The 13451-nt window shown below is 43.4% G+C and overlaps 1 protein-coding gene across 1 annotated transcript in view; it reads right to left on the bottom strand.

Moving 5' to 3' along the window:
- Window positions 1-2018: 2018 nt before the first annotated feature.
- The window catches only part of LOC132222928 (zinc finger protein 420-like), a gene marked incomplete at both ends in the record, with an annotated part of 75847 nt that continues 64414 nt past the window's right edge, over window positions 2019-13451 (bottom strand). Inside the window, 1 exon segment of the mRNA XM_059678284.1 lies at window positions 2019-2235. Within this exon segment, the coding sequence (XP_059534267.1) occupies window positions 2019-2235 (217 nt within the window).

Here is a 13451-nt window from a genome sequence, read left to right as displayed (position 1 = left end):
GCCCCAGTAGGGAGTGTGCAAGAGGCAGCTCATGTATATTTATCTATCTCTCTCCCCCTTCCCTCCTCTTTTCCTAAAAAAATAACATAAAGGTATTTTTTAAAGAACAAGTGCTGTGGTTTATGTTCTCATAACTGAAAGTCCACTTATGCCACACCTTGAATATAGTGACAGATCAATTTATTTCACCTGTGATGTTTCAAAGCTTTATCTCTAGATCAAGGCTCACAAAATAACACACATTAGAAAAGTGCTCTTTCTTGCTTGTCAGGGCTCATTTCCTGTGAGGAACATATTTGCCTCAGTGGCAGCAAATGTTGGCAAGCAGTGAAGACTACTGCCATTGAATCAACCGGAATGCTGACTGGTTACAAAAGACACATCCTGGGAATGATTACAGGATTATCCTTCCTTTAGCTTTTAGTTCTTACATATTGAGAAATGACTTTGTGGTGAACACCTTACAGAGACCAGGGGAATCCACAAACCCATTAAATTATTTTCTCTGCCAATGACTGCAGCTACAGGAAGCATTTTTGAAGGTACTGAGAAAGTCTGTACATAAAGGTCACACAAGCCACAGGCCAGGAACATTTGTGGATTTATGTTCAAAAGAGACACTTTCCATATAATTTACTGCAGTCTCTCTCATCACTATGAATACAGTGTTTCTGTCTCAATGGTAGGTTAACCTCAGAGTCTTACAACAAATGTCACAAGACTATGAAATATCGTACTTCATGGCACTTGATTCTTTGCAGTATGTGGGGAGGAGTTCCCCTAAACATTGATAAGAATTAAGTAATACATATTGTGAACAAAGAACATAATTCATATTCTTCACAGAAAGACAGCAAAGGCCTATTCTTCTGGGTGATCATTGACCTCACACATAACCAAGGTACCAGGTTATAAATTAAGACCACAAAGGTATGCAATCATTCATTCATCACCTTGGGCAGCAATGCAAAATAAGCCAGTTTTGGAAGAAGAATGATTTTCTGCCATCATGTTCTCCTTTCCAAAGTACTGAAGGTTTGACATACCCACATTATTGGTTCACATCTACATGCTGACAAATCTCAACAGTGTTTTCAAAACATTGCAGGCAGTGAATAGAACCATTACAATTAAAGGTACAACAGGAAAAACATCTTTACCAAAATATCATAAACCATAGTCAGCAGTGTTCAAATTGGTGAAATGGAACATAAGCCAATCATCACATCATCATGTGAGAACCACGAACTCCCTGAGAGAGATACCACTTCTTTTCTGAGGATGGCTGTTCTGGACAAACTCTGGACCAGGCCCACACCTTAGTCAGACAGAAAGGAATAAAGATCCTGCCAAGAGTTAAGAGTATTTAGAATTTATTAAAGCACAAGAGAGCACACAGGGATTCTGACTGATCCACACTCTTCAGATGAGCCAGGTGTTAGAGGTGAAATCACTTCAGCCACAATCACTCATAGTGACATCAATCAAATAGGAGGCCTGGACAGAATGGCAAGTTCAAGTAGCTCCTTAAAGCCTCACTTGTACCTGAAACTTAGGAGGAATCTAGCAGAGTGTCTGTCCCGATAAAAAGGGATCATATTTCGGCAACTGTGTATCATAGAGTCTCCTTCATGGTTGTTATTCTGAGTAAGATTAAGGAAACATTCCCTTCACATTTAAGGCTTTTCTGCTGTGTGAACTCGCAGGTGTCTCATAAGGCCATATCTTTGACTAAAATATTTCCCACAATCCGTATACTCATAAGGCTTTTCCCCAGTGTGAACAAGCTTGTGGATAATGAGATGTCTATTTTGCCTAAAAGACTTTCCACATTCACTACACACATAAGGCTTTTCTCCAGTGTGAACTCTATTGTGGATAAGGAGCTGACTCTTATCCCTAAAGTACTTCCCACATTCACTATACCCATAAGGTTTTTCTCCAGTGTGAACTCTCTTGTGGATAAGGAGCTGACTATATTGGCTAAAGGACTTCCCACATTCAAAACGTTCATAAGGTTTTTCTCCAGTGTGAACTCTCTTGTGGATAAGGAACTGACTATTTTGCCTAAAGGATTTCCCACATTCACCACATCCATAAGGTTTTTCTCCAGTGTGAACTCTCTTGTGGATAAAGAGGTGACTATTGCGCGTAAAAGATTTCCTACATTCACTACACTCATAAGGCTTTTCTCTGCTGTGAACTCTGTGGTGTTGAATGAGGGTGGAACTCCGACTGAAGGACTTCCCACAATCTGTACATTCATATGGCTTTTCTCCATTGTGAACTCTCTGATGTCGAATGAGGGTGGAACTCTGACTGAAGGACTTCCCACAATCTGTACACTCATACCGCTTTTCTCCCGTGTGAACTCTTTTATGTCGAACGAGGTTAAAGATTCGTCTATAATTTTTCCTACATTTTCCACACACTCCAGAGCACACACCCTGACATTCAACAACGTTGAGGCTGTGGCTGGCAGCGTTTTCACATCTCCCCACAGGTGAGGACTTTTTCCACTGAGAAATTCCTGTGAATTCTCACTGCCATGGTGTTGCTCCTTATTTTATGAGTTCCCTGTTGCTGGAGAAGCTCTGAGGGAGTTTGGGAATCTTCCCCAACCACCCTGCTGTTTGAAGGCACCTTTGATAAGTTGAAGCTGCACCTGGTCACAAATGAGGCCTTGTCCATAGCTTCTTTCCAGAACGTCTTTCCCCTGGCATCCCTGTGTTGCTGGTGAGGGTTTGCACTGAAACAGAAGTCTCTCACAAATGCCTCACTGAAGAAGTCTTTGTGCTCCAAGTGTGCTGCTTGTAAGTCATTCAGGTGCAAAATATCTTTTAACACCGAGAAACACTGCTTACAAGGATGGTTCTTCTGGGGTGCTGGAGGTGTCTTAGAAGCTCTGACTTGTGACTCTCCTTCTATAGATACGCTCTGAATAAAACAGGCCTCATCATCATCCTTTTTATTCCAACAACCTGAAAGCAGAAAAAAGGTCAGAGAATGAATATTGATTGTGGTGACAGAGGGATTTTGCATTACAAAAGTGTGTTGCCCATGACACCGTGGCTCCATGAAATTATCTGAAAAGAGCACATATGCAGGAAGGATTAATAAGAGGCTTCTGTGACATTCTGGGCCTCTGAAGATCATAAAGGAAGGACGACCACACCAGGAATCTGACGCAGAGATGGCACCACATGGAAGAGAGGTAAGACTTCCAGCCCTTCCTCAGGCCAACAGTGTTCAGTAGGACTTGTCTGCTGGTGACATAGGCAAGCTCTGCAGAATTTTGTTTTTGTCTTATTCGAAGAAAATATCAGTAAATGAGTAGCTGTTTTTCAGGACTACTTTAGTATGGATGTGCACCTCATAACACAGGTGCAGGTCAATGTTGAAGAATACTGTGGAGGCAGCAGTGCAGAGGAGCAGGTGATGTAAAAATGGCACGAAGGTGAACATGGCGGAATGCTAGGAAATCACAGGTGAAATGACATGTCAGAAAGTGTAAAGTAGGTAAAGGGAAAGGTAAAAATGTGGTGTGGGCAGTGGCACCTGCATCTCAGCAGTAATGGAATCGATCTGGTTCCAGGTATAACTTGAAAACAGCCCTTGTGTCATACATTCTGCTAGTTTCCACTCAGCTGGGCCAGGCCTCCTCTAAGACCATCCTGCATGTTCACCTTGTGGGGAAAAAAAAACTAGGGTTCTCCCTGTACCACTTTCTCTACAAATACATAAAATGGAAATATTCCAAGTATTAATGAAAGATGATAGAGGTGACCATCCAGCCCTGGTCCAGAGGAAATCTACTTGGTTTAGTATTCAGGGAAGGTAATACGACAAACACCAAATTAAAGGAGGGTCTTACAAGAACAGCCCATAGTTCATGTAAGTAAAAAACATAACCTGGCACAGGCAGTCACCCAGAACCTTAATACAGAGGAAAGGTGCAGAAGCGGAAGCCATGGATCTAGACAAGTCACCATCCCCGGGAGACAAACAGCAAGTGGGACCCATTAAGTTGTCTCTAAGATTTGTGGCTCCCAGACACATCCTGCACTTTCTGAGGAAAATAGTGTTAAATAATTTTGTGGAGTTGATTTCTCAGGGCTCTCCACATAGCTCAGCACTGGTATCCATAGCACATTTCCCATGAGAGTGAGGAAAGTTTTCTGAGTCCATGGTCTGGCTGTAGGAGAGAGAAAGCTACAGGTGGAATATAAAGGAAGAGATGCAATCATCTCAGTCCATTAGGAGAGATGTGAGGGTCTTACCTCCAGATGATACAAGAGCAAATACTTCCAGCATCACTTTGCAGTACAGAAGTCTCTGAGCCTCATCAAGTATTCCCCACTCTTCTGGAGAGAAGGCAATGGCCACATCCTCAAAGTTCATATCCTGTCATATAATGGGGAAAGTTTAGTCCGTTATCAGATTGTCTCCTAGGATTTTACATTCATCATACACCCCCACTTCCATATCCATCTGCTCCCTAGACTTCTGACTACAAAGAAGATATCAGGCCTTTGTTTCATCAAAGACACTCACTCCTTATATTCCTACTGATGCAGTGTCTTCCCACGACAATAAGGGCAATGAGCGTATAGATCCTACCCGCTCTGTAGTACAAATATGTTTTCCACACTGCGCCTTTCAATACAGTGGGAGTCATGAACATAGGATATGGGTAGATGTTGTCCATAATGACAGTGTGAGTGATCAGACGCTGTTCTTGTCAGGCAATAACTTTGTTGTTCCCTAGGTTCTCATTCCAAGACCATGAAAATTTTGGCATCAGACTTTACCCTTTTGACACCAAGCCTAGGGTGCTGAGCCATCACTTTGCACTTCCTGCCAAACATAAAAATTTGCACCACACAGCTTCATTCCCAGAGCCATAATGCCAAAGGTATGACAAATACATCGTGACTTGGACGGCTTATCTTAATCATCTTTTACCAATACTCCAATTCACCCCTTCAGTAGTGTATTTCTCTCTTACACTTCACCTTACCCAACGCCAGCCAAAATGACACTGATGTATGCTCTCTCATTCCTATTGATCACTGTGACTGTCCTCCACAACAAAAGGCAGGTTGCACATATATTTCACCTAATCTCTGGACCAAGATAGTAACACTGGAATAGACCCTCTTTTCAGAAATTAATCTGAAATTCACCATATCACATTATCCAGATATCACCAGAAATGAACTCCACCTTCATTTCCTCTTATGTTGATTTCAGTGGCCCTGCAGCCATGAATGCACATGCCCTCTCCAAGTATACATCACTCTTTCTACCATAACTCTCTCAATCCTACACTCCCACAATCCCAGCACACATAGTCATCTCCCTGACTTCCTAATCATTACTCAGTAATTGTGGTTTTGTTAATGCCTGGAAAATTCAAACTGAATTAAGTTCTACACCAACTCCCATTGTCCACACTCAATTAGGCGCCTTCAGTCCTTCTATGATAACCTCCCTCCCTGATTGTTTTTTTCCTTCAACCTCACCTATTGAGAACCACATCAAATCTCAGATCCAGAGCCCACCTCTTCTGGTGCTGCACTTGAGGTCCCTTCACCAGTCACAGCCTTCAACACTCAAGTCCCATCACCTATGGCCCTCTCTCCCAGGTCCAGTGTGTCTCACATATGACCACTAATTCCCGTTTGTATATCAGTCAGACTACTGACCCCACCGAGGCTCTCAACACTATCCTGGTGTGCGATTCACAAGTAAAGATGCAAGAGGTGCCATCTCTTCTTGTTTTAATTTCTCTTTGCTCTCCAATTAAACAGAAATAAAAGTTTTTAAAAAGATGATCTAATACTCTACCCTGCTCACTACACCCCCGACTTTAAGTAGTTTTCCACCTGAACTTCTCCTCAGAGTACCAGATGCTCATGAAATGCTCTCTGAAATATCGCACCCCAAAACAGATAAAAAAACAAGTTTGGTATCCCCAATGAACATTACACTTCTACTCTGAATATCTGCATCTCAGTTGTTGGTGCTTCCATACCTGCAGCTCGAAATGCAAAACTTCAAGTCAATCCTGGCTCTTACCTCTCTCTCAGCCTCAAAATATGAAAATCAAGTTGGCCCCAGATAAAACACCAATCCAGAATCCAAAAGCTTATCTCACCCCCCCAGTCACCAGCATGGGCCAGTTACCATCATGCTCACCACAGCAACCTCCATCCTAGACTTTCTACCACCTCCCTCACAGACATATGGTTTGTTATGCTCCAGCCACAGAAAGTCTAAGGAGACATAGGTCAGATCACCTGCCTCTGCTGCTCCAAATCTTCCATTACTCCAATCACCTGCAGACCAGACTCCAAAGGTATCCCAAGTTCCTCTAGAACTCATTCCTGTCCCATTGTTACCAGTTCTGATTTTAAAAAATGAACAGAAGCCCTAGCTGTTTTTTCTCAGTGGGTAGAGAGCCAGCCTGTGATCTGAAGGGTCCCGGGTTTGATTCTGGTCAGGGACACATGCCAGGGTTGTGGCTTGATCCCCAGTGGGGGGCTTGCAGGAGTCAGCCCACCAATGATTCTTTCTGATCATTGATGTTTCTATCTCTCTCTCGTTCTCACTTCCTCTCTGGAATCAATAAAAACATATATATTTTTTAAAAGGACACCAGTTGGTTCCTGAATGAGCTCAGCCTTCACTCTAATCCTTTGCACATATAGGAACCTATGACTGGAAGGTCTTCTCACATATGATTCCACGGATTGCCAAAAACAGGGACCATTTCATATAAACTTAGACATGTACTTAGAATTCTAGGCTTGGTGTCTTATTAAGGTCCCCAGTTATAAGGACTAGAAGAGAGGCAAGACAATCCCAGGATATCACTGTCTCAGAAGTTGTAAGAATGTGAGGCCCTGATATCAATTCCACAAAACGGTACCCTTAAATCACTCTGCATGGGTACGATTCTGTGTTCAGAGAAAGATCTGTTGAGACTCTGGCCACCAAACCCAGGATCCATGGGCTCAGACTGCTCAGAACCCTCTCCCAGTCAATAGGCCCATGGATCCTGGAGATGACCACATTATCTCAAGACTCAGTCCTCAGTGCACTCTCTTGCCAGTTACCTTATCTTTTATAGGACTTTTGCCTCCTGTCTTCAACTGCTATCATCTGTCTTCTAGTCTGTTCCTCTCCTGAGCTGCATTGGGAGAAGTTTAAAGAACTACCTCACACAATGTCCCTCTTTTGGTCAGGACCATTCAAGTCCCCAATTTCCTGAGAATGAAAGTAAAACTCCTCATGCAAAACTTTGCCTCATCTTCTTTGTTCCTTTATTTTTTAAAAAAATATATTTTATTGATTTTTTACAGAGAGGAAGGGAGAGAGATAGAGAGTCAGAAACATCGATGAGAGAGAAACATCGATCAGCTGCCTCCTACACACCTCCCACTGGGATTGTGCCCGCAACCCAGGTACATGCCCTTGATCGGAATCGAACCCGGGACTCTTCAGTCCGCAGGCTGACGCTCCATCCACTGAGCCAATCCGGTTTCGGCTTCTTTGTTCCTTTAAACACAAAACAAGTCTTGGGTTTCCCGAATTCTCCTGGTTCGGTCACACCATCACGTCCTCGCATGGAAGTATTGCAGCCTATGAACCTCTTTCCCCATCAATCCTTTTGTCACACACGAGCTACTCACTGTTCCTGACAGTGTGACCTGGACTACAGGAACCCAGAGGTGTCCACACCCCAGGCTGGAGGGATAACTCCAGTGAGGCTGCTTCGAATTCTGTAAGCAGAGAGGAGTCCAGGAGTCACAAAATCCCAAATTCTGGCATGTTGGGCCTCAGAAAACGTCAGACACACCACTGCATAGGGAGATACTGCCTCCGATGCCTTGTCCTAATGGGGACCTGACGCTGGGAAGCCTCAGTCTCTGTGAACAGACCAAAGAGGTCAACATGAGCACCAGGTAGATGCAGGAAGTCCCACCCTCACCCACGTACACCTGGATAATATGCCGCTCCTGGGTTTTCATTGGCTAAATCCAGCCATCATTAGGCGCATAGCCCTTTGGGTAATATACCTTTCCAGGCCTCCCAGATGTAAGCAGGATCCCAATCACTCACTGAACATTGTGAATATTGGTGTTTGGAAGCCAGAATGTTGCTGGGAATTGATAATATTAGGATCGTGTGGCTGGTGGTAGTTTCTATGGTTTGTTCTCTCTAACTGATTTTTTGGTAAAGTTGATTTTTGAGAGATAGGATGGGACAGGAAAAAGAGAAGTATGGATCAGCTGCCTCCTGTCAACCCCTCACCCTCCCACTGGGAATCCAGCCAGAACACCAGGCTTCTGCCTCATAAACAACTTAACCAGAAACCTTCCCAGCACGGGAAGATGCTCAAACATCTGGGCTATTCCAGCTGTCAGATTTTTTATATTTCATATAAACATATCACATTATTAAGAGACAAATCAGGCTATGAGAGAATATATACAATCCAATTTCATTTGTTTATAAACAACATTTGAAATGCTACAAAGAACAAAACGTTAACACTTCGTAAATTGTTAGAATGTTTGTATTCAGTACACATTGTGGAACTATGGAGCTAATAGCTACCGCATGTTTACTACATGTGCCAGGCCTGGAATTCAATGCTTTACATGCAGTATTATGTCATTTATTCCTCTCTGCAACCTGAGATTTTATGTACAGCAAATTGAGGCTCAGAGGCTTTATGTAAATTGCCTGTTAGTAGAGTTAAATAAAGGCAGGGCTGGAAGGCAAACCCAAGTGTTTCTAATAACAGAGCTCTGACTTATATCATTAGGCTCTGCTGCCTCCTGGAGAGCAGAATTGTTAATACACACCCATTAGGACCAGCTAAATCAGTGGTTCTCAACCTTCCTAATGCTGCGATCCTTTAATAGAGTTCTTCATGTTGTGGTGACCCCCAATCATAAAATTATTTTTGATGCTACCTCATGACTGTAGTTTTACTCCTTTTATGCATCGTAATGTAAATATCTGATATGCAGGATGTATTTTCATTGTTACAAATTGAACATAATGAAAGTATAGTGATTCATCACAAAAACAATATGTAATTACATATGTGTTTTCAGATGGTCTTAGGCGACCCCTGTGAAAGGGTCGTGTCGTTCGACCTCCAAAGGGGTCTCGGCCCACAGGTTGAGAACCACTGGGCTAGATGTTATGGTGAATATCAAACAGGCCCAAAGCTTCAGTAGCTTATACTAAAGAAGGTCTCTTTCATGTTCATGCCACATGTCCTCCCCGGTTCTCCAGGGACCAGGATAAAGGTGCAGCCACCATGTAGGTACCTGCTAGGTGTTAGTTGCAATGAACAGAGAGAATGCCAGTCCCTGGTTCCAGACTCTTGTATTAGGATATAAAGCAACTGGAGCCCTAGCCAGCAGGTGGACATCCCCTGAGGGGTCCCAGACTGTGAGATGGCGCAGTCCGGCTGATGGGCCACTACCCTCCCTTCTCTAAACGCCCCCCCACCCCCGACAGGCACATTGTCGTGCACTGTGCCTGTAGTAAACACATAATCCCCTTGACCTGGACAATTCACTGATATCTCCAAGAAATGAATTATATTTGTATTTGTGTGTGTGTGTGCATATATATATATATACATCCATGCACATACATATTTTTTAAACCAGAAGGTACATATAAAATATTCACAGAATCATTATTTATTATAGTCCAAAATCAGAAACAACCCAAACAATAGTAGAATGAATAAACTGTAGTATATTCAAGCAATATTTATAGAAATTTTGCTATACACAACAATATAGATGATTCTCACAAATATCATGTTGAAAGAAGCCAGATAAAACAGTAATGCTGTATGATGTAATTTATATAAAGTTAAAATATTTATTAAGTTAAAAATTGATTGTGTTAAAAGTCAAGACAGTGGTCATGCTTGTGGGGTGCGAATGACCGGGAGGGGCATAAGGTCATGTGGGGGATTTTGAGGTATGGTAGTACTATATAGCTTGATATGGATGTTGGTTACATGAGTATTTCACTTTGTGAAAATTCAGTGGGCTATACAGTTATACATTGGGCACTTTTCTGTTTGCATGTTATACTTTAAAGAAAAAAGCCTTTCAAACAATGCTAATGTCATCTTCTTCCTTGTTATTGTTGTCCCCACAGAAACTTTAGGGAATAAAAACAAATCCCATCCCCTGTTCGCCCGACCAGTCACCTCCCTCAGAGGGAGGTCGTGGGTGGCAGCATAGTGGCAGGGTGATTCAGGGAGGGGCCGGCCACTCAACATCCCCAGATTGGCCTGCCAGGGTTGCCTCCCACAGAGGGAGGCCATCGGTGATGGCGGCGGTGTGATCCGGGGTGGGGCCGGCCACTTGCTGTCCACAGATCGGCCTGCTGGTCACCTCCTGCAGAGGGAGGCCAGACTGCGGCTTAAGCCCACTTCCTGCATGTTGGACATCCCCTGAGGGCTCCTGGATTGTGAGAGGGCGCAAGCCAGGCTGAGGGACCCCTTTGATTTCACGGACTTTCATGCACCGGGCCTCTAGTAAAATATTAAATGAGATTCTGCCGGAGCCCTACCAGGAGTCTTGAGGTCTAATGACGGATCCTATACTCTATTTTTATTTCATATAATCCCAATTGTTCTGAATTAAAATAACTCTAATCCTATCTAATAATAGTCAATCATGGTAATTGACTGTACCTTCGCTACACCTCCCATGGGCTAATCAGCGTGATATGCAAATTAACCACCAACAAAGATGGTGGCTAATTTGCATACTGCAGGCAGGGCGGGACAGCGCCATCCCGCTTGCCCTGCCGCCATCTGGGCCTGCTATCTGCGATCCTAGGCGGGGGGGTTGGGGGGGTCCCATGTGTGACCGGACCTGAGGCTGCCAGGTGGGCAGCAGTGATCCACCGGCCCACCTGGGCGTCCCATGTGCGACCCAGGGAGGAGCCCAAACCCCCGGATCCGCCCTCCCCTGTGTGCGACTGGGAGCGGGGCCCCAACCCCCAGATCCGCCCTGTCGAGTGTGCGACCCAGGGCGGCGCCCCAACCCCCGGATCAGCCCTGCCCCGTGCGGGACCAGGGGTGGCGCCACAACCCCTGATCGGCCCTGCCCTGTGTGCGACCTGGGGAGGCAGGGCAGGCACCTAGGGATTGGGCCTGCCATCTGCCACCTGGGGAGCGGGCTTAAGCCAGCAGGTGGTTATCTCCCAAGGGGTCCCAGACTGTGAGAGGGCACAAGTGGGGCTGAGGGACACCCCTCTATCCTCCATCCCCCACCCCGCCAGTGCACAAATTTTTGTGCACCAGGCCTCTAGTCATAGGATAAAAGATAGAGAAACAGACTTAGTCTAGGTAAGTGGTAAATGGTACTAGAAATATTAAGAACCCCAAATAAATATGATAAAAATAGTCATACTGTTTGTGTAACTGTAGTTTTGTAAGATAATCAGTAAAGTTTTTTTAAAAAAAATTTAAAAAGAAAATATCTGGTAAAACAAAGTTTCATACTTGAGTATTTTTAAATGGTAGCCTTACAAATATGTATAATATATACCACATTGGCAAAATCAAGCTCTTTTACCAATCAGCATTAAAAGCACTGTAATTGCTCAATATTTTAAAGCTCATTGCAATCAGAAAACATTTTTCTTTTACTTTACTTAGTGAATTGTGGTCTGCGTGAATACCTTGTACAACAGATGTTCTGAGCAACAATTCCACATCAGAACCTATTTTTATTAGCTGTTAAGAAAACCAAACACAGAATAAATCCTTCAGGTGTTTTTCAATGGTTCATATGAATGTACTGTTTTTGAAAAGTATAGGTTTACTACAAAGTTTTTATGTAATAATCTGCCTTTAAATTTTATAACCATTCTAAGTGTGCAGAAAGCTCAGACAGGCATACACTTTTAACTTTTATCCACCCGTTTATATTTTGATCCAAAACAGGTTTAGAGTATTTTTTTGTTGTACATATATATTTTACAATGTGTTTAAAACACATAGTTTTTTGGAGGTGGTGGTAGTGAATCTTTCTTTTATAGACTTGGATGTTCTGAACACTAGAAAGAGTGTTGGATTAGGAGTCAGAATACTTGGATTCCAATTCTGGTTCTGTCATTAAGTGTATGGCCTTGGTTTAATAACCTACTCTGATTTTGAGACCTCATTATTTGCAAAATGAAGAAATGGACTAGAACAGCAATTCTCAACACTGTGGACCCCTTGAGGCACCTTAACGCCCTTTCAGAGGATCCATGATGTCAAATTTATTTTCATGATCCTACAGCCTAGACCAGTGGTCGGCAAACTGCGGCTCGCAAGCCACATGCAGCTCTTTGGCCCCTTGAGTGTGGCTCTTCCACAAAATACCGACTTCTGCGCATGGGCCACGAAGTTTCAATCGCACTGTACGTGCGCACCCGCATGTGGTATTTGGTGGAAGAGCCACACTCAAGGGGCCAAAGAGCCGCATGTGGCTCGTGAGCCGCAGTTTGCTGACCACTGTCCTAGACCCTTCTACACTGTTTGAGTTGTGAGAAGTAGAGTTTTCTCTATGAAATACCATTTGTACTTGAATGAACCACTGATAGGCAGACAAACTATGATTATTCAGACTTGGGTATTTGCGAGATTTTTTTCTTGAAAATGAGTGAAGTGAGGAGGGAAGTTAACAGAGGTCAGATGATATGCTCTTATAGGTCATGGGATGAGGAGTCATGGAGGTTGTGAGCAGAGGAAGGCTAGAATATGCCTTAACAAAAAAAAAAAAAGGTTCACTCTACCTTTAAAAGTATTGAGACCAGGCTGTAGGAATTTAGGGCAAAAGAAGAAAGACCCAGGAGGAGGCTGTTGTAACAACTCAGTGAGAAATGATGGTAACTTGAACCTGGAGATAATGATGAGGAGGGTGAGAAGTGGTTGAATTCTACGTATATTTTGAAGGTTAAGCCAATAGGATCTGCTGCCAGATTAAAGTGTGAGAGAAGGAAAGCAGTCAAGACAGCACAAAGGATATTGGTCTGAACATCAAGAGGAGGGAGCTGCCATTAATTGACATGAAAGCCTGTGGGTGACCAAAACCTCACACGCTGACAGACTTGAGAAGCTTCTTGGCAAGGCAGAGAAAGGGGAAAAAGGGCCTCCTCCTTGGAGGTGCAGAAGCTGAGTGGAGTCCCAGGTCTAAGGCTGGGAACAAGGATAAATGAGGAGCAAGGGACTAGAGGAGACCGAGAGGTGGTGTGTATGAATTCTAGAGCCAAAAAAAAATATATTTTTTAAATATATAACTTCCATTGGACTAATAGGAATAGAGTTCTACATTGAAACTAACCTTTAAGGAAATTTATCACTTGGTGATGTATAGTTTCAAAGAATATTCACAATTTTTGGAAAA

This window comes from Myotis daubentonii, chromosome 21, assembly GCF_963259705.1.
Source record: "Myotis daubentonii chromosome 21, mMyoDau2.1, whole genome shotgun sequence".
Taxonomy (NCBI): Eukaryota; Metazoa; Chordata; class Mammalia; order Chiroptera; family Vespertilionidae; genus Myotis; species Myotis daubentonii.
Note: the sequence above shows the minus strand (reverse complement) of the source record. Positions and strands in the feature narration are given on the sequence as shown.